General features: G+C 34.9%; 2 protein-coding genes across 3 annotated transcripts in view; one reads left to right on the top strand and one right to left on the bottom strand.

The window, feature by feature from the left end:
• The first annotated feature begins 1,288 nt into the window (after positions 1-1,288).
• Positions 1,289-26,515, top strand: part of LOC105675522 (2-phosphoxylose phosphatase 1) — a 38,141-nt gene continuing 12,914 nt past the window's right edge. Inside the window, exons 1-2 of the mRNA XM_012372736.2 lie at positions 1,289-1,357; positions 1,661-1,876. The gene's annotated coding sequence lies outside the window, so the exon portion shown is untranslated. The remainder of the gene's footprint in view (positions 1,358-1,660; positions 1,877-26,515) is intronic.
• Positions 2,341-26,515, bottom strand: Ptr (Patched-related). Of its 2 annotated transcripts, none has more exons than XM_012372733.2 (9): positions 26,108-26,515; positions 12,702-12,972; positions 12,292-12,502; positions 11,987-12,172; positions 10,754-11,097; positions 9,364-9,564; positions 9,027-9,158; positions 7,974-8,287; positions 2,341-6,390 (listed from the first exon to the last, which is right to left on the bottom strand). In XM_012372733.2, the coding sequence occupies exons 2-9, from the start codon at positions 12,970-12,972 to the stop codon at positions 4,891-4,893; spliced, it is 3,159 nt and encodes a 1,052-aa protein (XP_012228156.1). In that variant the 5' UTR covers positions 26,108-26,515; the 3' UTR covers positions 2,341-4,890. The 2 variants fall into 2 exon arrangements, with proteins under 2 accessions (XP_012228156.1, XP_012228157.1); XM_012372734.2 differs by having other exon boundaries at positions 26,113-26,515.

Genomic DNA, 26,515 nt, shown 5'->3' with positions numbered 1-26,515 from the left:
ACATTGAACTACGTAGCCAATGTCCACGAAACCCGTAGGCAATGTCCACGATCTTTTGGATCTCTTCCGTGCTACGTCCACGAATTTTTCTTAATTTGTCGTATCGTTTAATAACATATTGCACCGTCGAATAACTTTTGCAAACAATACTTTCAATTTCTCTTAAAGATTTACCATTTTTCCAATAAAAAATAATTAATTTTCTAACTTCTAGATTTGTTTCTTTGCTTTTTCTGCCCATGATAATGGTTTATTGAAACGAGAAGTTATAAATGGAAATCGATGCTTACTGAATGCTTTTCTATGTTATACTGACTATCTTAAGCAACAATCAGAAACAAATACCCATCGAAGTTTGTAGACTGCATTTGTTTTAGTCGGTTTGTCGGTAACGTGAGCGAATAATTTTGTGACGCGAAAACGTGTAAAGAATTGTTATGACCTGTTTTTCTGTAATTATAAACCACAATGTTTCAAATTTTTTTTACGATTCTGTTATATTGAACTGCAAATTATGTATTTCCAAATTAAAAAATTTCAAAAAGTCCTTTGTTGTCTCATTATTTCATTCATTTTTGTTGCATATTTTTATTTACCAATCTTTTATAAATAAGATATTCTTAAAATAATTTTTAACAATATCTGATTTATAAAGGATTGGTAAATACACAATTTTTAAAAAGGGTAATTTTTAGGACAGTCATATTTTAAAAAATAAACAAGTATTCGATGCGACCAATATAGTTTCAAGTTTTATGACACGGTTTTTCTCAATTGATATTCAATATTTGTTTTAGAAGAAATTAAAGTCTTCCAGAACAAGCATACCAAATTTTGTGTATGTGTAGTGTTAAAAATATAGAATTAAATTTTAAAACTTAATTGTTAAATGAAACTTTGTGTGGTACACAATTTGCACACTTGTATGCACGCGCGCGCGCGCGCGCACACGCACACAAAATTATAGAAGTAATTTATTAAAATAATTTAAATGTACATTTTCAAATTACAGGTTATTGAAAATAACTGATCTTTAGCTAAATAAACTGTAAATGCAAAAGTAAATGCTACAATACATGTATTTACAATACGTGTGTATTTATATTTTAAATCTGATTGATATACATGATCATGTTTTACAAGTATGCATTACCGACACTTTGTAGATATAGCACATATCGAAACCAAAAAGTCGTGGACGTAGCACGGAAGAGACCCAAAAGATCGTGGACATTGCCTACGGGATTCGTGGACATTGGCTACGTAGTTCAATGTGCACGTTTTGTGCACATAGAGGCGCTAACCCACGGAAACACGTAAAATGCGGGCATGTCCACTCTCAGTCTTCTCTCAGCTGGTATGAATATATTTTTTGTTATACGTTTTATTTATTATTAACTAAGAATGTTAAACTAAATAGTAGATCTGCGAAATTGTAATTTAGTTGGTGAATGCTGATTTATATGACGAGATGTAATACATGACGAGAGATTTTTTTAGCTAGACAAACATATATGTATTTTTTACTGGACATGCGTAGTTGTCTTAAAAGAGCGAGTATTTATATTTTATGGAAGTTAAAGGAAATATTATGTTTATTATATTTTTTAGGAACGATAGAACATAACATTTTGTAGTAATTATTTTTTAATTTTTGCAGAAAATTATATCATTATTAGTGATGAACCCGAGATAACCGAGAGCTTGCCGAGTTGTTATTATGAATTGTAAGCGGATCAAAAAAGAAGGTATTAGCGTCGTTGCGAATTTCCTGTATAAATTGTTGGAAAAAGCAGGCGATGATTCTGCAACTGCAGTTTGCTGAAATGGAGACAAATAGAGATTACAAGGAAAATGAGCACGTTTTTTTACTAAGGTTTGTACTGCACTGCAATATGTACAATTGTACCATAATTGTGAATTTTATCTTAATTAATATTATTCTATGCTCTCTGGTTAAATATATAAAAATTTCAATATAAAATATTAATATACAAATATAAATAATCAAAAAATGATAAAAATGATGTTAATAAGTAAAAATTTAAATTAATCTCAATATAATATCTTAATTGTTAAATATATTATCGTATAAATACATAAATTTCCGATTTTTATATTGTTGAATATTTTTATCGTTAAAAATTATTATATGCATATACTTTTGTGTATATATAGATGCATTTTAAAACTATTTGAGTCTTTAAAATTCATAATACTTGAATAACTTTTGGTCGTTATTATAAATAATGAATAAATAATAATTTTAACTGTGCAATAATAGATTCTATATTCGAAGGATAGAAAGATTGAAAAGAGAGAGAAACATATCAACAGATCTAAAAGATCATTGCTAGAATATATTTCTTACATTAATTGTTCTTTTTAATGGCAACATCGTGTCTGCCATCAGCTAACAATATCGCTTAGTTCATATCCTCTCTCGCATTCATAAATATGGAAACACACGCACGCATTGAAAATCGCAAAGTGAGGAAGTCCATCTGTACACATGATCGCTTCTTTAGATATATTCGCCTGTACTTATTATTATTCCGCCTTAAGACACATATTGTCGTACTTCGTTTTCGAACATTTCCGTAACATGATAAACAATTTATTTGACGAATGAATTCATAAGAAAGATGTTCTTGAATCCTTCGTAAAAAATACCATAAATCATACAACACGTGGTACGAAGCGTGGTATAAGCTAAAAAATTTCTTAAATTACGAGTCACTCTTGATTTTTATATCTATCAAACTGATTGTCGCAATAATTTTGTTCCTATATTCGTAAATATAGCAATGATTTTAAAGTGTTGCGGCAAGGAATGATAATTTTGCACTATCATCGATTTTTTAAATTTAGAGGGAAATATAACAATTTGTTAAATATTAGGTCATTTATTCCCGTACAGATTTGTCGCTCGGATTATGAAGCGTGCATTCGCTTCACTAATAATGTTTGAGGTCTTGTTTAACTATCTTCACTTAGCTCACTCTTTATATAGATCACTTTGACTTTGATCAAATAATACACATTATCCAATGATAATTACAGTGATGTTGAAATTGTCTATACAAAGTGATAGTTAAAATTTAAAATCTAAGAAAACCTTGAAATAAATCATTTTTTATTAAGTATTTTAATTTAAAAAAAATGCATACATTTTTTTAAGCGAAGAAAGTTTGGAAAGTAGGAAAAAAGCTTTTTTTCTACTTGACAAATTGAATTGTACGACAAACTGCTACGTCTGTAGCATCTCTTGTTTAAGGCACGTATTGTTCGACGTGAATAATTTGTACGTCGATCAGAATATCTTAACTGATATATTGCGGGACGTTTTGCTTTTGATTGATATTGAGCACATTATATTATCTTATATGATTTTTTTTGAGCTAATCTTAACGACTAATATTAACCCGAACGAGGAGTCGCCATTCAGGCGCTATCAGCTCGAATAAGTGCATTGTTCTCACGCAAAGGACATTGCATAACACAAATGCTACAATTAACCCTTTGACTGCGAAGGGTACTTCGCTAATATGCTAACATAAAATTTGGTATCTATGACAGAGGAGGAAAACAATTTAGCAAATCATTGCTTTAGGATCTAGTGATGTAAGAATCGACTTCAAACAATTTACAAATTTGTGGCTCTTGGTGTTAGGTCCGTATCTTCAATTATATTTAATCGTCGTTTTGTGTTTATTTTGTTAGATAAATAAAAGATCATCAAATGATTATACTTTGTGCCAAATATGCGATAACGGTACGGCTTTGAGCATTTAAACATAACAATTAGAACTCAGAAATGTAAAAAACTGATAAATCTCTAAATATTTGAGAATCTAGATTCCTTCTTTTTTAATCATAACTTTAACTATAGTGACGTTTCTTTGAAGGGAATACGGAGTCGCTAAATGTTCCTGCTATTGATACACATCTCTCTCTCTCTCGAGACACCCTGTATACAATAACTGTTCTGCAAGTGATATGCAAGAATCATTGATATCGTACATAACATACTTACAAATGTAGCGACACACAACTTTAACGTCGTTGAAATTCACCACTACTTCGTAGTAAGCATTACTATACAAAAAGTCTTCAAGATCATTAATCCTTATTTAGCGGCGCATGGGTCTGTTCGGATCCAAATCTATATATAAGATTAATATTTTTTGTATTTTAGAGACATAAATATATATATATATTGTATATTTATGCCCCAAAGTATCCTTTACTTTATTTTTCATATTTCTAATTCAATCGTTAGATATTTGTTTGCTTGTTTATTTCTTTACTTCCATATTTTTTTATCATACAGACAGTAAAAAAGAAGATATATATAAAACTAAAATTTATGAAAAAAAGTTTGATATAAATGTATAAAAAGACTTCACTATACAAGATCCAAATAGACCCAAGCGTCATATTTTATATTGCCACCCTCTGTGGGACTGTCAAGCGTCCCGCTGAGAGGATTTAACTCTCCTGACTTGATCCTGACCTGAAATTCAGCCCCTTCGTACCGATAAATTGTAACTCAGACATTCTAATCTTGCGAAATACGGTTTTTTCTTCTTGCTTCTCTTTCCTTCGTATTGTCATGGTTTAAAATTGTCGTACGTGCCGATATAAATTATCGTTCTTCTTTTGTCACTAGAATATTTTCAATGAAACATATATCAAGATTTTGAAATGCCATATCTTTCGACTCTTTTTCGCGAAAAATTCAAGTGACAGATCTTTTCTCGCAAAAATGTCTTAAGTCAGTTATTATCATCTCGTTTCAAGAGGCTGAAATCGACAGAGGGATTTCTCGTCTCGCTCATAGGGTCGAAATCTTTTTTTTTTTTCACGCTATACTTCGCGATCTCATCTCTAAGGGTATCGGGGATCCGTTAAATGCCGCGCGGGTGCAGAATACTGCAGATTGTGGTAGGATTTGCTACGTCTACAGTTCTGCGGAAAGTGATTCAAGTGGTGACGTGCGACGTGAGGTCCCAGATAAGGCACCGTTTTTCGCGGATTATTATTGTCCTCGCCGAGCGGTTCTCGGGCTTGCGCCACAGCGCCAGGATAATCCGGCGCCGGGTGCGCTGGTTCGCCGATCGCAGATTGGAACTGCGACAGGCCGTACAGAACACCGACGGACCTCCTCCACATATCGTGACGGATCTGGCTCGGCTGGTCTTGCTGATCCTGCTTGCACTGGCGCCGTCTGCTCTGCGAGGAGCCGCTCTCCGTCGAGTTGCTGTCCTCGCTGGTGCCCAGGCCTGGATCCCGCTCCTCGAATGCCGCCATGCTCATCGCCGGACTGTCCTGGAGCGGCTTGACGGCGTTCGCGGTGTAGTAGACTAGATGGGGATGCGGGATCACGTAGGGCTGCTGAAGCTTGCTCGGCAGCTCCTTCTCCTGCGCGCCGTTCTTTGAATTTTCCGTCTCCTCCGGCTCGTCGTGGCCGCCGCTACAGGCGCCGGGCCCGAAGAGGGACAGCAACACCGGCAGCAAGAACATACCGTGCATGGCGCCGATGAAGATCACGAGGAAGACCATCTTGAAGAACACCATGAAAATGTAGGTGCCGGCCAGCAGGAGCGCCATCAGACCGAGTATTGTCGACGCCGCGCCTTGAACTATCGGCAGACCTAAACTGTACAGGCTGTCCTTGACCCGGTCCTCCGGCCGCGATCGCTTCGATCTCATATACGCGTAGCAGATGTGCGCCGTGAAGTCGACGCTGAAGCCGATGCACATGATAAGATTGATCATGGAGATGCTGTCGAGATTCACGTCCCACAGCGCCATGTAGCCGGCCACCCCCAGCTCGATCGACACGATGCAGAAGGCGACCCACAGGCAGCAAAACACGTTGGGGATGAAGATGAAGCTGATCAGCATCATGACGAGCGCGCCGAAGATCATGCACTGGATGCTGGTCGGCCGGACCAGCTCGAATTGGTCGAAGAACACGAAGTAAGGATGAAACACGCTCGCGTTCAGCGGTGACGCCTTGCAGATGCCGCGCAGCTCTTTCACCATGTCCTTTTCCTGGTTCGTGCCGCTCACGTTCACCGCTTGTATCAGGAATCGGCTCGCTATAATTTTCTCGTTCGCATCGTCGAACTTGACATCCAAAGTGTTGGAGGTGATCGGGTACAGCCAGTAAGCCTTGAGGGCCTCATTGAAGCTACTCTCATCATCGATAGTCACGTTCAAGTAATCTTCATTATCCGACACATAGCTGAGAAAACTGCGCAGCCAGCTCTCGCTGTAGACCGGCGCGCTGATGTACTTGCTCGCCTCGAGGCTTTTCATCAGATTCTCCACTTGCTCTTGAATCACTGGATTGCTATAGTCATACTCGCCGCTTATAATCACCTAAAAAATCACACAATTTTTTTTATTTTAAAATTGAGAATCTATAATAATGCGCATAAAAGAATAATTTTAGTAAAGCAACTTAAACATCTTTCAAGATGTCTTTAATTAAGTAGAATATTTCAGGATAAACGATGCATTATTTTTTAATACCATTTTTTGCAAATTTAGCAAAGAATGATTCTAATTTTCTCAAACTTAATGATAAGTCCGCCTACTCTGAGCAGAAAGTATTACGTAAGTATCGTTTTGGGAATTCCTGCGATATCGTTGTGAAAGTAATTTCGAGAAAGCGTACCTCAACGTCCGGCTTCCTCCCGGATTGAAGAAACGCAACGTCACATTTCGTCACGATTATGCAATTTACTCAATCCCGGCGCGCTGACATTCTGACATAAACATCTCACATGTGGGCCTAATTACGAGATCTAAACTCATCAAGAGTTCACCGTGACAGTGGTTTCTTGATGAATGACGTTTCCGCGTAATCATCGGTACACGACGATTCGTGACGTCGAGATGTTATTAATATCGCGAGGAAACGCGATAGTGCGAGACCATCTTTGAGAAACGTACTTTCACTACAATGTATCGGGCTGAGGTAAGAGGGGAAAAAAGATCCCAGTGAAATTCTCACTTCGGCCACATCTCGCTGCGCTTATGACTTTGCTTCATCGACGAAAAACCTCAATGCCGCGCAAAGAAACGCGCGGCGCAAAGAAACGCGTGCAGCATTGAATTCGCTTGCGACGATACAGTCGTTACGAAATATGCAATTATCTACTGTCAGAAGTTGCAAAAAAAACGAGACGGAGAATATCGTAATATGTTAAAAATAAAATTGGACAACAAGACACGCTCAGAAATGCGACGTTTGTCGGAATGAAAATTACATGAAGTCGAGAGCCACCGCTCTTAGATGAGCGATTAAGGATTTACATGCGGTCTGAGAATCTTTCTTTTAGTTGTTCTTTCTTGTCAGTTGATCGACTCGGAGGAGCGTGATGTAACGGATGTTACTTTCGCGCTGGCCAGCTGGAGAAAGTTGTTTGCACGATATCGTTGTATCGAGGGGAGCACGTGACATAATTGCGCGTACCGGATTATGCGTGGCGGTTCCGAGCGTAACGCACTCCGTTCTTCCGACTTCAATGTTTCTTTTTTTACGCCGTTTACAGAGAAATATTTCATCGAGTTTACTTGAACGAAAACCGGAACACTCTAAATCAACGTGTGTATCGAGAGGGTTTTCGCAATTCTATGGAATGTCGATGCAATCGTAAAAAAAAAAAACGTATTACTTTACATAGCCAGTAGTTTGCATAGTCAATAAAGATAACTGACATTCGAAGTGTTGGAACATAAATTAAGACTTATTTGTTATGTATGCGCTTTTACGTCATACTGAAAATCATATTATTTCTTTTTTGTAGCATTTCTGTAAGTTCTTAATTATTTAAGTAAATAAAATATGACAATGGACTGAAAAGCTTAGAAAATTTTCACGTATCGTGAAAAGATTGAAAAGTGTCTCAATTGTTTCGCGATTTCCTAAATTCTTTTATTAAAAATTTGCAACTCACCTGTATCCTGTAAGGAAACTCTCTGAAGTAAAAGTCCTCGCGGTCGTAGAAAGCGATCGAATAGGAATCTTCTTTGGAAAGCTTGCGTCGATCCAAGCCTTCCTTAAGGGTTGTCAGGCCATAAAGGGCGCCGAGAAGGTAGCACACAAAAACGACAATGATAACTGCTTTCACTGGGCGACAATTTAACGCGGCCGCCAAATAATCGCGGAACCAAGTCATACATCCGTGTTCAGGGTTGTCGATTGGATTGTGAGGGTCGTCAGGATCAATTCCACCGGAGCAAAATACTCTGTAGAGCCACGATCGATGAGCTAAAATGTCATGTTAAAAAACATCATTAAATGCAGAGTAAAACTGTCACACATTATATATGATTACGACAACATTACATTTGTAACAGTACATTTTACAAAATATAGATACGTTAAATTGAATTAATAGAAACATTAATTTTGCAAATAGTTCTCAAGAATGAAAAATGAAGCATTGGAGCTGCTATTGTTCAATATATGTTTTCTTATTTCTATTCCTGTCGATTTATTTGAATTCTTATCAAGTAATTGTGGAATAATATTTTATAACTGGTGAAAAAGGTAGAAATTTTATGAATCTTATCGGCATTTTGCAATAGTTGATGTTATAATATTTAGGAAGATGAAATAAGGAGAAAGCAAACTTTTTCCATTACGTAATGTGTACGTTAACGTGTGTGATCTAACGAATTAACGGTATCCAAACGTAACGCGTGTCGGTTTGTTGATATAACTTCAATACGTCATGCAGGCATAATGAGATTTCGAACGGTGGTATTTGAATCATGACGAACAACGTAGTAATAGAAAACATTGATTCCTAAGTTAATTAGTTTATATAGTAACTCAGGTAAATTGAAATTTATCAACTGGAAATTGATAAACTATAAATTATTAAATATAGTATAAAAATTATTATTATATATAAATTGATCTTGTAAAAAAATTAACGTACAATAGTTAGGTAAGACAAATTAAGAGTGTTATTAGTTTATAGATAAAGTTCTCCAATACTTACTCGATTTAGATAAAGGCTCCACCTTGCAACACACTACACTGTGCAGATTTTTTCGTTCGCAATAACCGCTGATCGCGACGCATCCACTGAAGAAACTTAGATGGAACAGGAAGGTGAAAACTACCGCAAAACCTAGGATTTAACGCATATTTGATATTAAAAACGTAAATCACGTTATTATGTCAAAATACGCGTATCTTAAGAAATTTTATAGGATATTGTAAAATTTTGCTTCGCTCTTTTATTGTTATTTTACTAGCTTTCTTTTCTCGTTAGCTTTTATCGTAATTTTTTCGTGTAAAGAATTGCAATCTGAGTTATTTCGAGTTTTTGATACCTGAATAAATGCAGAAAATCTGCACCGAAGGGAAGGGCGAGAGAATGCCGATGAAGAAAGATATCATGTCCGTTAAAGATGTAATGGTAATAGAAACGGCAGCCTCACTCAGTGTTGCTGCCATTCTTTCGGGTACCGGTTTGGTAATACTTGTCCTTCTCCAAGCCGCCAACATGACAAAAGTATCATCGATTCCTATTCCTGGAAAAAAAAGAAAAACAGAACATAAATTACTTTGTGAGCATTGTGAATTTTTTTAATTATGCATTTTGTATCATTCATACGCATAATACTAAAAAGATTGCAAAATAATGAAATATAAATAAGTCTTCTTTCCAAAAAAAATGATATTATTTGAGATAATCGAAATATTTTCGAATTGTGCAATTGTTCTTTGAAAAATGTCTTATCGTAAATTTTCCGGAGAACATTACGTTCGTCTACACGAGTCGCATGTAATTTTTTAAAGAGCATAAATAACAATAAAAAACGTTTTCTTCGCGCTAAGATAAAACCGCGAGACAATGCATTTCGCATACGCATTAATATTCATATCGAAAAAATACGTGACTAGCGAGAATGTATCATACGTCTCTTCTTCGCGAATATCTTTATTTCACACATATATATCTATAGAATTATAATGAAATACATAACAGAATTTTACGGTATGACTTATACAGTGTTACACTTTTTTAAAACTCACCACTGAAATTCTTGAGTAGAAATTCTTTAGAAACTTCTTGGTTTCGTAATAGAAACAAGTCATAAATTATTAAACAGTTAATTATTAAAAAAAAAAATTATCCGTTTTCGATTTAATAATTTAAATTAAATTGAATAACGTAAACTTTCAATAATCCATCAATTTCAATCAACATTAAGTTTTTTTTAATGAAATTTGAGTACATAATCGCTTTAAGAGCTTAACGATCAGCCGATTGCGTCGAATGGAACTGTTATTATCGGTAAAAACTGCCTTTAACCGGCATCGTATGCAGGCGAGCGCGACGTCGAAAGGGAAAAGGAGAACTTCCGCTTTTCACATAAATCACAGTTCGTTTATTTCGCTCATACGCACCTGACGAAGCGAACTAACATGTTTATCATCGGCAACACATGTTTCTACAAACGTGACAGGAGATTACGGCATCGGTATTGCAAAAAAGACGACGCCCCTATCGTTATTTACGTTACTTAACTTACACGGAGTATTAATCTGAACATCGATTGACAAACCATCGAACTTTGAAGCTTCGACGTTACGAAGATCCGCGAAATAAGGATAGCGAGAGTGGGAAAGCTATACAGACTAATTGTTAAAACTTTAAGAATAGTATTGCTCAAATCAACAATGAAAGAAGGACCTTAAAAATCAACAGCGACTTACCGATCATAAGGAATGGCGCGGCGAGATTGATGCCAATGAAATCGATCCCTAGATAGATACATAGACCGAAGGCAGCTACTGTCGCCATAGCGGCCGAAAGATTGCCCAAAAGCCCGAGCCAAGGCTTGCTACGCACCCAATCGGTCATCATGCATGTCACGATCGAGAACAGAGCCATTATAATGAACGTGCTGGTGAAATATGGCACCACCGTCTTGGTGTTAGCCTCCAGCTCCAGCTCGAGGGTCCTCGAGGCAAATCTCGCGATGCTAATGTGCTTGAACGCACCTTCGTCCTCGACCTTACCGACGGCATCCAGAAAAGCCTCCTCCCAGGCGGCTCCGCTAATTCGGGAGTCGGAAGGACATCAAAATCAAATTAGCATATTGACGAATCGCGCATGTGAAATATTGGCTGTCCGCACAAATAAAGTTTTATTTGTTTCCTTCAGATTTTAAAATTAAATTAAATTAATTTAAATTTTAAATTTTCGTCAAATTATCTATTTGAAGATTATATACTTTTTTAAGCCACTAATTTTATTGCCTCTTTTATTTTGACAAAATAATAAAAAGTAATGTTGTTTTTTTTTATGCTGTCTATGATTGGTATACTCTATGCACAAAAGAAGGCTGTCAATACGTACTTTATACTATATCATCTTTAGTGACAACAATAGACAATTAATATCAATGGTCTGTAATGAATCAGTTATTTATGATTCGCACGGACACTATTAATAGTAATTCAATTGATGACAGTTAATTCGTGGCTTTTCTATTATGAATTAATAAGATATTAGCTTCATTTGTTATTCGCTTATTGTTATCTTCGCTCATTATTGCTAACAAAGTATTTACAAGGCATATTAAAAGTGAAAAGAGGCATATTAGCCGAAATTAGATAAGAGGCTATCGTTCATATAAATTCTTTAAATTCGCATGCACACGGTTATACAATATTTTAATTAGAGACACAGTTTTGACATTTGTAAAAATTCAAAACTTGTTGAAATTGCTTCTGGTTTTATTTCTTATATGATTCTGCACGAGTATCTTTCTGCGTAGCATTAATGTAGATCGTAAACTTCTCCTCGGGGCTCCAATCATTTTTGTAAGTTACGGTGAACATTACTTTCAAAATCGTGAGCGCGTGTAATTAAGACAACTGGCTAGTTTCACGAGCAAATTCCGGGATTTTTGCAAACTCGACAAACATGTTCGGTGAACTCACATTGCGTCCTGCCGTGAACTGTTGACGGTGACGAAATAGCCGAGTTGTACCGAGGGCACCGATTCTATAGTGAGATCATCATTGATGACGCTTCCGCCGAAGTACACCGGGAATAAGTGAATGTCCCACGTGACTGGATTCAAATACATCGGGAACGTCAGATTATATTCCCGTTTTTCCACCTGGCTGAAAAGTTTAAAACTCAATTTCAAAATCGACAAATATCGTTGTCCCTTTCTTCAATGTGAGAGTAAATATTTTCTTTCAATTTTTTATGTGTCATAAATTATAGAATAATTGCTTACCTTATTATATGACTTAAATTTAGGATGTCGTTGTTGAAGCACTTGTTAAGCCATCGTGCGCAAATTTGTTCGTATGTGAATATTTCATCCTCGTATTTCGCTTTGACGTTCCGAATAATTTGATCGAGCTCCTCCAGCTCATGCCAAATTGCGCTCTTCAGCATGTTATTCCCGCCATCCTTGGGAATCACGATTACATGACCGAATCGGCCTGCAGAAGTAGCAAGTTATAAGAATAGCACTATTTCTCTCGTGTTTTTCTTTTATAAATACAGGGAATACATTATATTATCCGTGTCAACTCTAGATTAGCATCTCTGATTAGAAGGATTCTAGGTTTATTAGATTCATGGAATGTATTGCGAAGAAATCGCGAGAATGACAGTATGAATGATGGACGAGGCTCTCACCTGGCCTAGTGATACGAGCGACACTGAATTGACTATAATTGACTTTGAAGTACTGTTCGACTATCGCTCGCTCGGTCTTCCCGGGGCCGTTGATAGGCGAGAAAAGGTATTCCGGATCGATTTCGTAGTGTATCCTCTGGTAGCCGGTGAAGCATATGCATGCCAACAGTATTGGCACGATTATGAAGTAACCGGGATGTCGGCCAACAACGAGGCCAACTTTGTAAAACGCGCGGTTCAAGAAGTCGTCGACGCACGACAAATGCCACATCTGAAAATGAAAGTAAAGGATCCTTAACTATCATTCTACTTAGTATGTAATAGACATCCGGCTGACCGAAATGATGAAATTAAATTTTAACAACAAGAACCTGAAAAGAAAGCAATTTTTATAAAACAAGATTCGGACTGTCTTGCGTTCACAAGTAAAAGATACAAAAATAATAATTGAAAATAATAATAAAAATAATGTTGTAAATTGTTGCATCACTAGATATTGCATCGCAAAATAAAAAAGATAGAAATCTACATCGATTTCTGTCATTGAAAGAGTTTTATGGAATGAAGAAATGAAGACGTTCGTTTTCTGCAATTTACAAAGTGTCTTGCAAACAGTAAAGGTTTATGTTTATTGTGTAGAAAGCACGCTTTTGTGTTGTCAGAAGAGAGAAGCAAACAACTCCAAGTTATCCAATTAGTAATTTGCATCTATAACGCATTGTGCGTATACATTTTTGCTACTAAATGTAAAGATGTAAGTTGAAAATTGTTAGGTACAAGACTGAATTTCTCGTACGGTTCGTTAAACGCGCGACGCGAAAAACGCTCGTAATTTTTTTGTCTCTTCTCTCCCTCTCTTTCCATCCGTCTTTGTCATTACGTAAATTTATTATTTGCTTTAGTCGATGAATGCAACCAACATAATAGCGCGACGTTTATTTAATGCTTCTCAAAGTAGAATTATGCGGAAACGTCTATGTCATCCATGTGGCAAGGAGTGAAAACAAGGTTTTGCGAAATTGAGGTTTTAAAGAAACAAACGACCAACGTAAGCTGAAGTTTAAGTAACTTTACGAAAAACAAGATACTAAAAATTTATATAATTAGTAATTAAAAAATTATATAATGTTGTAGATTATCAGTGGAATGAGAAATTTACGAGATTATATATCAAATTGTTGATATAAGACTGAAGAAGACTTATACAGAAAAAATATCAATATAAAATTTTCGCATTTTTTTAGAATTTCGAAAGAATTTTATTGTTGAAATATCAAAGTTCAAGTTCTTTGCAGTTGCTTCTAAATTAAAATATCAATTTTAATCCTTTGAAGCAATCAAAGCTGATAAGCGATCGACGCATTGAATGATTTGTGCAACAGAAGCATTTAGGATGATTGTCATTGAAATCATGTAGAAAAATGTCGTCAGACTTGACCCACATTGTTTGGAATTACATGTTCGTCATACTAACAATAAAATTTCAATAAGATTATCTTTGACTGCGCTTTATAGAAGCAAATTATTCAAATCATTCAACAACATCTATTAATTTCAATTTTTACTACGCAATTTACTTGCAAAATTTTGCATCCTTCTTTTTCTCTCCACATCTTTTCAGTGTTGCGATAATTAATCAATATATTTCATAATTTATAGAAAGCTTGCTTCTAGCAATGCAATATTATAAATGATTTAGTACTTTAACTCTTGCATGCCATAGAAAATTGGAAATGTATACAATTATTTTATCTTACTATTATTAATAGATATTTTAAATTAATTTGAAATTGACTTTTTAATTCGATTTAATGTACTTTACTAAAATAAGTGACGTTAATCAATATTGCGAAGTAACTGAGTCAACCATAATCAATTTTCGTTTAAACTGATTGATATTTATAGCGCGAATCACATTAGCAATTTAATAAAATGTTAATTGATCTCACATTATTATCTATATGCTAATAATAAAGTAGAAAAAGTTGGAGTAATTTGAAATTAATAAATTCTTTTTCGACAAACTGCATATATAATAATTTCAATTAAAAAACAACATTATAATATAAATCGAGAAGGTTCATCTTTCAGTTAGTGAATATTCACTCGAATGCTCTTTAATCAAAGACCCTTCGATCGAGACGAGAATCCTGTGCCTTTTGTACTGACACAAAGCTTCTTTTTCACGAGACGATGGTCCCTCATAAGGGATTACATGACACATGAAGGAGGATGAATCACCTTCGTCAGATTTTCATGCACGTTCGTCTTCATCCTCACCTTGAAGATCCAAGGAGGTTTTAATTTATTTTGCGTATAGTTCAGGAATACATGATAACTTACTAATTCAATCATCGTAACTGATTACAGAGGAAATAAAGAAAAAAAAAAAGAATCTGATACATTTAGCAAGAATAAGTACCGGCTTTTCATTTCGCAAGTATCTCTCTTCGCCTTTTTGCCTAAATGCACGATATTCAAATAGCGCTTGTAAAATACCGAATCCCTGCCCATTCGCACGGCTGAATTCCACGATTTCCACGATTTTTCCGAAATCGTTACTGCAATCGTTACGTAATAAATTTCGCTATAAATTTCCGTGCAAATCGATTCGCGGCGAAATAAAGAGTTTCATAAATCTCGGAAAAGCCTGGTACCAGCCCGGCGACACGAAACGGCATTAGCTGCGAATATAGATTTGTGCAAGGGGACGGCGGCGAGCGACTTTCTAAAACCGTACGACACTGGCTGCGGATTTTCCGCGCAAGTTGCACGCACGTATCATTAGTAAAAGACACGGTATCGCCGATCGACGAAGTTCAGAGGCCAGTATGCAAGGTGCGCGACGAGTTTCACGGAGAAAGTCACATTGAAGCCACTATTGGGTAATCCCGACCTGCCGCACATTGCCGTCTGCTCATTTAGATACGATTGAATAACGTCGCGTAACAATCGCTTTTGCCACGCCGGAATCACCGGTTGCACCGGCTCTGCCCAATCGACAGGTGTACAAGATATCTCAAATTGTCGAGTGCATCTAATGAAGTGAAATTTCGACGATGAAAAAAAAGATCTTGTAGATTATTTATATTTATTTCGGTCAGGAACTGCAATCTACTAAATTTAATATTTTTTTTTATGGACTTTAATAGCCAATGGTCAAAGTATTTATACCGATAATATCTTTAGATAATCCTTTGATCGCATTTTAGTAGAAAAGCCATTGCTTTTTAAAATAACAATTAGAATAGTTCTATTGGATTTTTTTTCAAATTGTGTTGGGGGGATAAGCAGAAGTAAAAAAATTGAGAGCGTAGCGTAATCCGGCGAGCAAAATATTGTTAATATTTGGCTATCTGGAAAAATAATCGCAGGCTTTGTTTGGACAGCTGACTCAGTTTATCGAGAATAACAAACCTTTAGAAAATCTTTTGCTCTTTAAAATTATAAATTCATTAAATCGTGTCTAATTTTATTTGCTATTAGGTCAAGGAAAACAGTAATAAATTTTATTTATTGTAATAATATATTGAATACATATTGAACAAATTACCATATGCATGAGATGTCGCTATCGACTATTAAGTTGCTTTTATCTACGGTTATTGGTATTATCATGCCTTCTTTACGAAGAAGTCTCAGCTACAGCGGAAGATCGAAGTGCATGCTGTTGCAATAGATTATTATCGCGAGGCCACTAGGACACTCGCCGCTATCTTCTTAATGATTTATCAGCAATTATAAACGACCGGAAAGTTATCGTCGTAACTATCAATGTGTTGTCAAGAACGTATGCACTTAATAATTTCCTGTACAAAAATCTGCAGAATTCAAAACTTGCAATGTCCATGACCCATAAAGCATGAAAAATTTTCCAAAAAGAAAGGTAAATTTGATAAATCTGATCGACAAAATTCAAAAGTAAATTTTTAAATCTATCGCATAAGGAAAGCCAAATGGATTCGCGATAAACTCAATAATAGACGAAAGAATGGTGTCAGTTATCATTGTGCTGTACTAAATAAAATGTGGAATCTAAAAATGATGTCAAAAAAGTTTATGTGACCTATTATTGGCACATGTAGTGCCTGTGATTAAAAAAGAGAAAGATATATATATAACAGTGATAAAACGAATTGAATGGAAATTCTGCGATATCAAAAATTTATGACGTTATAAATTTAAAATTAGAATTGCAAAATTTAAATTTATAGTATAAATCTGGAATATACAGCAAGGAACAGATGTCGAAGAAATAATTGATGCACGATCGATGCACAGTCCCGAAAAGTCTCTTTAAATATCAGTTTTTTAGTCTTTTTAACAAAACAAACATCTATCAAATATATATAATTGATATAGTAATAATTCAAAACAATTACATTTAAAAATGGATAGAAAAATATTTAAAGATTGTCAAGGTAATGACACCCTCATTTTTTCCACTGCAACCATATGCCATATTTTTAATAAATAGAGAGCGATATTTGTAGAATTTTTGTGTCATAAATTATTAGCTTCTTAAAATGATGGTAGATAATGATACCGATAAAATTCCAAATAGTAATAAAACATACACAACACGTCTTCAGAACTCACTCAGAGAATTTTAATTGTCCAATTTCACGATACCGAGCGCATCCTTGAAGTCAGTGTATCGTGAAATTCACACATTACTTCTGTTAAAAGATAGACCGAGCAGCAAGCATTGACGTTAATAACTTTCCCCCATGACGTTAAATATAGGATTATAAAGAAAAAAAATAAAATACTGGAAATGACGAAAATAAATCGTATAATTGTACTATTTATCGTTAAATTTCGCATTATTCACGATATTAATAACAATTTATTTTATTCTTCAGTTTTGTAATCAACTTTGCAGTTAATAAGAAAAACTCTTTTCTTTGTCCTCCTCTCTAATATTATAATAATAGTCGATGAATCTGTTTGATGGGAAGAAAATTATACAGATAAAAACTTGCGACTCAGGGAAAGTATGAGTATATATTCAAGCATACGAGTGATTACTTCCTGGAGACAAGAGTTAGTAGAATATGTCCAAGTGACTGAAAGTGAACTAGTTTTTAATTTCAAATACAATTCATCTCTTTTATTCTACTCGCTATTGCTGTACTATTATTTTGTTATTATTTTAACGCAAACTACGTGTTTATCCTTTTTTTTTCAAATTTTATTACTATTATCAAAATATGAAATATAATAGTTTGTGCAAATATCACGTCAATAACATAACTCTGCATTCGATGCACGTACTCGATATACGTTGCTCGTTACGTGTCGCAATTTTTGCAGCCAATATAAATATATTCAATATAACTGTATTGAACTACTACACGCAATGCTTTTATGCTATTTGAAATATTCATCAATTATCACGAAATCCAATCTCGCAAATGGCGAATGTGTTAACAATCTTTACCTTATTCTCTCTCTTCCTTTCTCTCTTCTGATATATATATATTTTAATTATTTATAATTTTGTCAAAATATTTTGCTACTTTTGCAATTTATCGTTGAAATTTATCGTCCACAACCGTTGTATTAATTACCAACGATAAACGACGTCGCCGGGCAGCATTCTTGCCTGTCGCAATACTAGCGTAATTAGCAACCTCGGCCTCCCTTGTCCTTTCCTTAAATACCTTTCACGCACGCGCTCGGCTCACGCATTACCCAGGTGTGTAAATGCGTACGCACGTGTCCAAGAACGGGCATATGGCCGCGCGATTCTTCTACCTTAACGATAAGCAAGTGCAGCGTGTCGATGTGAAAGTATGCCGTGACTAAGGAGAGAATTTTCCATTTCGTTATTTACAAGCGCGGCACTTTCGTTCTTCTTGCACGCCGCGGCTTCGGCGCCGGCCCTTTCTAAATGTCCTTAACCCTCGCATTTGGCGTTTTTTTCCTCGCGAATACACCTTTCCCGTGAACGTATCGGAGAAAGCGCAATAAAAGGTTTTATTCGTTTTATGAATTTATAGTGATAATTATCGTCACTTTCATGATTATTTTAAAATGTCTTATGGTTTTATTGCTGCGGTTTGACGTTTCCGCGGAAACTGAATTTCCCAAGAATTTTATAACGTCAAATTTTAAACAAATTTTTCAGAATTGTTTAATTGATCTTGAAATTTAAATCTTAGATTTTCAATATGTCATTAGAACAGCGTTAGAATTTTATATACTCGGGAGAATTTAAATCTCTGAAGTATTAAAATTATTCAGGATGTTAAAGCTCTGTAGACTTTTATAGATCTTGAATGTTTCAAACATAAAAATCGTTGGTCGTGATGATAGTGAGGTTTCATAAAAAGATTACGTAAAATAATCCCTTTTCTAGTAGTTGAAGTCTTGAACGTTTCCTCGTAGCAAACAACTTCATTTCGGTCGATATCCCGGATATACCTTACGCAAAACGAAAGTGAGAGTGACACACACTGAGTAATTTGTATCCGAGAAAAATAGCTGGCGTGCAACTCATACTGCTGAGAGAGATGCAACTTCGGTAATAAAATTACGACATTAACATACTCTTAAAGTGCTCCGAATAAGAAATCAATATATTAACTAGTTCGCTCGATAAATACGTTTTTTCTTTTTCCATCGAAGGCAAGCGAAGGCAATCATGCTATTGCAATCACGACGACAATAATAAAATTTTTTTGTTTTATATTGTGAAATGTCTTGTATTGATTTGCGATTAAGGTAGCCACATGTGTCAAGATAAATTTATTTTAATATTGAACGGGATGTATTATGTAATATTTACAAGCCACTTAATAAATGCAGTATTGGTACGTTCACGTAGAAAAGGAACTCAACGAGGTCACACTGATATTTATTAAAGTAATAATTTCACGTTTGTGACTTTGATAAAGATCTGTGTTTAGAAATTAATTTTTATTTATTTATGCGCAATAAATGTGAAAGGAACTTATAATTTTGCAATATTTTTTTTAACTTAATTTTATAGAAAATTAATAAAAATTTAGACATATATTTGGTCTGTTCATTTCATTATGGCTCGACTTTTTAATAAAATTTTACTATTTTCTTAATGAACACACTGCTGTATTTAATCAACCAAATAATTTCCATTGTTTTTTATGGAAATTATTAAGATTTATTATTATTGTTATTATTATAATTATATATTATATAATCATATTATTATTAAATGTCATTAAATTTATTATTATTATTATGATTTTGCGAATCATTTTCTAACCGGTTTAAAGTCACACCGGTTTTTCCATTACACTTTATAAATGCTTTTGATGGTGAAGTATTCAAATCCTTCAGAAACTTGTATAATGTAATGCAAATGCAATTTTTCCACGCTCATTTTCCTGATATGTAAACGATTAAAACTAATCGAAACAAACTAATTTTGCATCCAAATAACAGTTGAAAATAGGACTTTCCTAACAGTATATAATACATAGCAGGGCGTCTACTACTGGAAAAATCTGAAATACCTGAAATTCTCAGGGAATTCTTTCTCATCTAGAAAAATCAGGGAATTATCAGGGAATTTTTATTGAAAATTGTTTCCAAACATTTTGTTTGTATTTCGCGAGCAATCAAAAGTTAGCCAATCGACCAAGTTAGTAATATAGTGACATAAAGCCTATAAATCTGTAGAGCGATATCTAATATTCGGAAGTATTATTCTATCTGTACGACATTTTATAAACAACAAAGATAAAATGATTACATAACGTGTCCAGCACACACTCTTCGAATAATCGTAGCACGATTAGTAAAACGAGTGATTCGTACATAAAATAACAGAGAGAGAAGCGTAGAGGAAAAAAATTAATTTCCATTCGACACGGTTCACATGCACCAATCGAAAACCCGTGTACGTGTGCTGTGTAAAGCGCGAAATTTCACTTTCTTGTATTATTTCGAAATAAAAGAGCCACAATTTTACATATTATGAAATGTCTGTTTTGCAAGAGTCGTTTTTCTTATTTAAAAATTTATATAACTTTCAATTTTCTTTTGATCATGAACAAAAACTACATACTTGTGAATAGAGTAAAAATAACCCTATACAATAATTAAATTAATTTTAAATTTACATAAAAAATATAATTTTGCCTGGAAGTTTTAATGAAAATATCTGAAAAATCAAGAAATTCTGAAGGAATTTTTTCTCGAGATCTCAGGAGACATCCTGCATAAATATTTCCAATAGTTTTGCCATTATTAAACAGTTTTAGCAACGCTTATTGAAAATCAAACTGAACGTTTTTACAGAATCAATATATATATTAATAAATTTAATATTAAAAGGCATTTTTTAATCAAACTTTTTTATAAAATAAGTAGGTTATATCGCAAATTAAATATTTGCATTTCTACATTAAATACTTAAATTTCGCCAGCTTTTAATATATATATATATTAATTTTATCGATATTCTATTTCATCAAATGTGAAATTATTAACTTTAGTATATATGTGACCTCGTTCGATTCCTTTTCCATGTGAACGTATGAATAGTACATTTATTAAGTATAAATATTACATATGCATCCTGTTCAATATTAATTTTAATTTTTAGATTAAATACTTAAGAAACTTATAATAAAATCTACTTATTTCATAGAAATACATTTTAATACTAAATCTGTTGATGTTTTTAAAAGATATAATTTCTTGGTATGATAAATTTCTGAGAAAATTTTGTGTGATTGTTAACTCAAGAACTGAATATGTTTTTATTTAACTTATTTTAAGTTGCATTTTTTAAAATCATGATAGATTTTTAAATATTATGATAGAACAGAAAAACTAAAGAAATATGTGAAAAGCTTTATGTTAAAAAAATCTGTTCTCCCATACAATCTGAAATAGTCCTAAGACGTAAAAATATTTCTGTCTGAGAACTTCTCGTTTGTGTCTACGAAAAATACTGACCAAAGGCACACCAAGGGTCATGTGTGTATATGCGTATGGGGAAGAGGGGCGGGGGGAAGGGGGGGGGGGGGACGAAACTGGTAGAAAACCAGTTTGCAAGTAATTGACCCTTTGAAAATACTCATTTTAAAATAGGAAATATGTGATCGAATGGCTATTTAAGTGATATATAGTTTGTTCTTTAATTCCTCAATGCGATACTTTAGTTCTCGGTGCTTTTTTTTATACAACAGGTATAAAAAGTACGTTTTGTCTCAAAATTTTTGATAAATCACAAATAGACGCAACATTACGTCGACTCGTGCCGCATACGTAAATGTACACAGTACGCGTTGCCGTTGCAACTCTCTCGACGTTTGCAGTAATCTTCGACAGCGAAAGGGTTAAGCGTGACAACGTTATACAGGCGGATCTATTTTTCAAAGCCGCGAACTATTGTGAAATGGCTTGTGACTCGTCTCGTCGTTGCAAGCAATCGCTACGGAAAGGCAATCGGGACAAGGTTAAGCTGCGTTTCTTAAAACATCGTACGTAAATCGAGCTTTTATAACTCGCGTATGTCTCGCATATTTATAAGCGTGTTATCGCGTGTGCGCGAACGCGAATTGAAACGTCATCTTATAGCTTCGTATCCTTTTGACATTGTCGATTATTTCGAGAAGCATCGTCGATAGTGTCGAGCGACAACAGGCGGCAAAAGCGATATGTGTTAAAAAAACAATTATAAATTAAATAACAACATGTTATAATCAAATACATTAAATGCTGTCATGTGTATTTTAATATTATTAATTGTCAATTACAGTTTTTTATCGTGAACTTAATGAATAATAAAATATAACATTAACAAAGCTACACTACAAATTTCCGCGTTAATTAGTATATCAATTATTATTTTTCTTTGCTGAAGCGTTTTCCATGCTGTTGGTTTAATTGAAAAATAAAATGGTTAATTGAAGAATAATTTATAACCGTAGGTTACACTCAGAAATAAATAACAGTATAAATCTTCAGTGTCTTGACACAAAAAGAAACTCTTTATGTGGTGCTTTTGCATCTCGCTATGAAAAAAATTGACGCTTCGGTTGCTTCATACGCGAGCGTGAATTATGTTGCTCTCTACAGCGCGTGGTGAACTTTATTACCGTGACATAAATTTATAATAAGCAGTGTATGATCAATCTATGAAATCATTAAATGAATATATGGAGCCAACGTCCTAGACGGTCAAAACTTTTATTGGGCCAAGGATACGTTATCAATCAAAAATCTATGAATGCGATTTTTAAAGAAATATTTGCGAAATCGAACATTTGAGTACCGATTTCTTTTTTTTTTTTTTAAGAACAAAATTCGTGGAATTAAGAACTCTATTGTACACATGCAGTATGAAATCGTCGCACCAAGTTTACGATTTGACTCATCGATTTGAATCGTCATTATCGGATGGAACAATGAGACATTTTTCATGTCGGATACAAAACGACAGTTAAACATAACGGCGGCGTAGTGTGGTCTCTAGATTGTACGCTCGATTTCTTCCGATGCAGTGACGGCCACCGCCAACGGCCAGCACGGCTCAACCGTGCGCAGTCGCGTGCTTTCAAACCGGAAGAGATATCCGAGTGTTTAATTTATCGGTTACGGGGAATCGGCCGGCGACGTCGGCGCGCGATGGGCCCGGAGGAATAGTGCCGGACGGCCGTCGAGGCCTCTCTCCTTCCGCGCGCAATTCCACAGTTACTTTTCTCTAATTTAAATAGATTGCGTAAGTGCCGCGGTCCATTCGACCGGTCTTCAAAAATATTATCTGCCAGTTCCGGCCCGGGAGATAAATTCCCGCACGCGTATATAAGCTCGTGAGCGTATGCTTATGACGTCCTGTTGCTAGAGCCCCTTTCGCGGAGAACAGTCTGCAACGCCGCGCTAATTGCATCAGTTGTTCGTTTTATACGTTTATACGATATTATTGGGCGATTGATATACTCAACAATGCAAACGATGCTCAGTTATCTATAAATGAGTCACGTTATCGATATGTAGTTCGAACGATGATCGATATTGTAACAATGCTTCGAGTCCATCGTGTCCTTCATTTGATGGGATTTTCGACTCGATTGATTTTTCGACAGTGAATTATAACAAATTTGGAGCAATAACTGATATTGAAAAGCGCATTGCTGCTTGACATTTTGATTAGTCGTTATCTGATTTTACATATATAAAATATTTCCTCGATAAAACGTTGAAGTCTGCGATAACTCTTACCAACATTCTTATTACTCGTATCTAGTTTGACTTTGCTTCATTTCTCTTGAAGTCATTTTATAATACTTTCTCGAAGTTTATCGTTAATTCTTTTCTTATGCATAAATCTTTTTCTTTTTACTCTTTTCAATTCTCACGATTATTCTGAAATATTATATAAATATCAGATATACCGACGTTTCAACAATTCGTTCGAAAAATTCTTTCTTTAACAAAAAGTCCGATTTTGTTTTGAAAATAATTCCTTTTCAACGAATTAAAATAAAGCGTCACAAACATTTCACAGCGAAATTTTATGGAGTCCTCTCTAGTGATTTTCTCGACAAAAATGATCGATGGAAGGGCACTCGCGAATATCAGCAGCGTCCCCTCGCTGCGGATTTGCCGATGCGTCAGTAATATGCAATTCCCCACCGACCCTCCGAGGTCAACAATTTGTTACGGGGACGGGGATGTTCAAGGAATACATCAACAGCGCGGTTGATTGACCCGTTGTTAGAGAGCAATATTTTTCGCTGCCAGCTCAAATCTTCGCTCCGTTATTGCAAAACACAGATTGTGACCGGAATAAAGATAATCTGTGACGTAAATATTATTTACCGTATAAAAATAGACTATATATGTTTTAAGTAACAAATAACATGTATTGATTGCTTCACGTGTACATTTTATATTTAAATGGATATGTTTGGTTGTTATATGCGGGCAACATGCGTAACGGATTATATTAAGTTCGTGATATAAGCACTGTGATATAATAATTTTTGCGGATGAGTGCAGTTTTTACAGGCTTTAAAACATACTACGCAGTTGTAAATTGCACTCTGAAACTGAAAGTAGCATAATAAAGAGTCTTTACTGTTGAGCAATATTCCTACATTTTTTACATTTTATTCTTATGAACAAAAAATCGAAATTTTGTGTTACAAAGCATCCGAAAAGATTTTTATCATCAACTTTTTTGATCTGTTTCTTTCGCCAAAAACTTTGATAAAACATTTTATAAAAATTTCTTTACTTGCATTCTTTCAGATTCCGCAGAATCTTAGTTTTGCGCATCGTGCGTGATTACACATTTTTGCTTTCGCAAAATTTGACGTCTGTAGATTCTCAAAGTGACAAATTCCCATTGTACAGTCATCATTGCTTTATTGTTTAGAAACGGTACAATGGCCTTTAATAAGATAATAAGTGGTTTTGAGGCAATGAGTTAACACGAAAGTGAGTCGGCGACAGGGCTTATAACACAGTCGTCCGTAAACGATGACTAAGTCTTGCACCAAACTGCGTGGGCATATAACATAATCGCAATAACAAAAGTATTTCCTGTTTACACGAGGAGCACTTATAGTGCATTCTTCCGCGAAATGGATACTTTAACGGGAAAAGGTGATCTGCATTTGCTTGTTAGTCTAAAACTTGGAAAATGTATTCTCTAGAAATCTGAACTCTTTTCTCGCAGACTGAAATGCATTTTTACTTTTGCAAAGTTTAAAGCAGAAACTTGATTCAGTTATTTTTAATTCGATTACGCGTGTTAAGTGTGTTTTAGATCTGATAATCTTTATTCGGATTGTATTAAGAATATAATCCTGCTGCCTTGTGTAATTTGTCATAAACGTTGCGATTGACTTAATGAACGTTAATGGCTTATATAAACATCATTACTTACGAACAATACGGCTTGTGAGATTAATTTAATTTTATTAATTATCTTACAATACGTCCATCTTTCCTCGCCTGCACTTTCTACAATTATTTCCATTCTGCTTTCTCTCTTCATGGCGCGAACGTATATTCATCTCATTTTAAATACAAAAAAAACAAGAAAAAGTTACAAGGAACAGATGCATTATTCGCCCATTAATATTCAATTGAATATTAATTATTAATTGCGTATTTTACATTGAACTAGTTTGTTGACACTTTGCCGTTTCTTTCAATTATTCTTATTTATTTTAATAATGTTGCCAAAAAGTCTATTAAAATATAAAAATTGTTATTTTGTACAAAAATCTGTGCATTTTTTTGTAATTTAAAAAATTTGTGCAAGAAGATCAAAGATCTGAAAGGAAAACAAGAAAGAGGAAAGAAAATTCACTCACGCACTCTAATTGCGAAAATGTAAAAATCGTTAAACTGTGTTGCTTTTTTGTAATTATTTATTATTCACTAATAACAATTACCTTACTTCTTGATTCAATCGGAAGCGCCGTAAATCCTCGAACAAACTCTCCACACAAATTTTATAAATTATCACCACCAAAGTTAAATCTTCTTGGTAATATCCAAAATGATGTTGATCTTTTTTTTTTTATATAATTTTCGGCACTACGTCGCTTGTCCCTTTTGTTTTCTCCGTCAGGTAGGAAGCGCAGCACGTTTCACCTGCACATCTTCGTCCGTCCGCGTGTCATGATCGAGGATCGAAATTCGAGCGAGGCGAGCGTGAAGGAGCGCGCGGGTCCGAACGTCGTCACGGCGAGAAGCGGGATTCGAACTGTTCGGTGTGCCGCTCGAGATTCCGCTCGTACCCGCTCGCACTCTCGTACTCATGCCGCGCGTCCGTTCCGATCCTCCGCTCTGCCGCTCAC

The sequence above is a fragment of the Linepithema humile genome, chromosome 5, assembly GCF_040581485.1.
Source record: "Linepithema humile isolate Giens D197 chromosome 5, Lhum_UNIL_v1.0, whole genome shotgun sequence".
Taxonomy (NCBI): Eukaryota; Metazoa; Arthropoda; class Insecta; order Hymenoptera; family Formicidae; genus Linepithema; species Linepithema humile.
The sequence above is the reverse complement of the archived record's forward strand: the minus strand, read 5'-3'. Positions and strand labels throughout refer to the sequence as shown.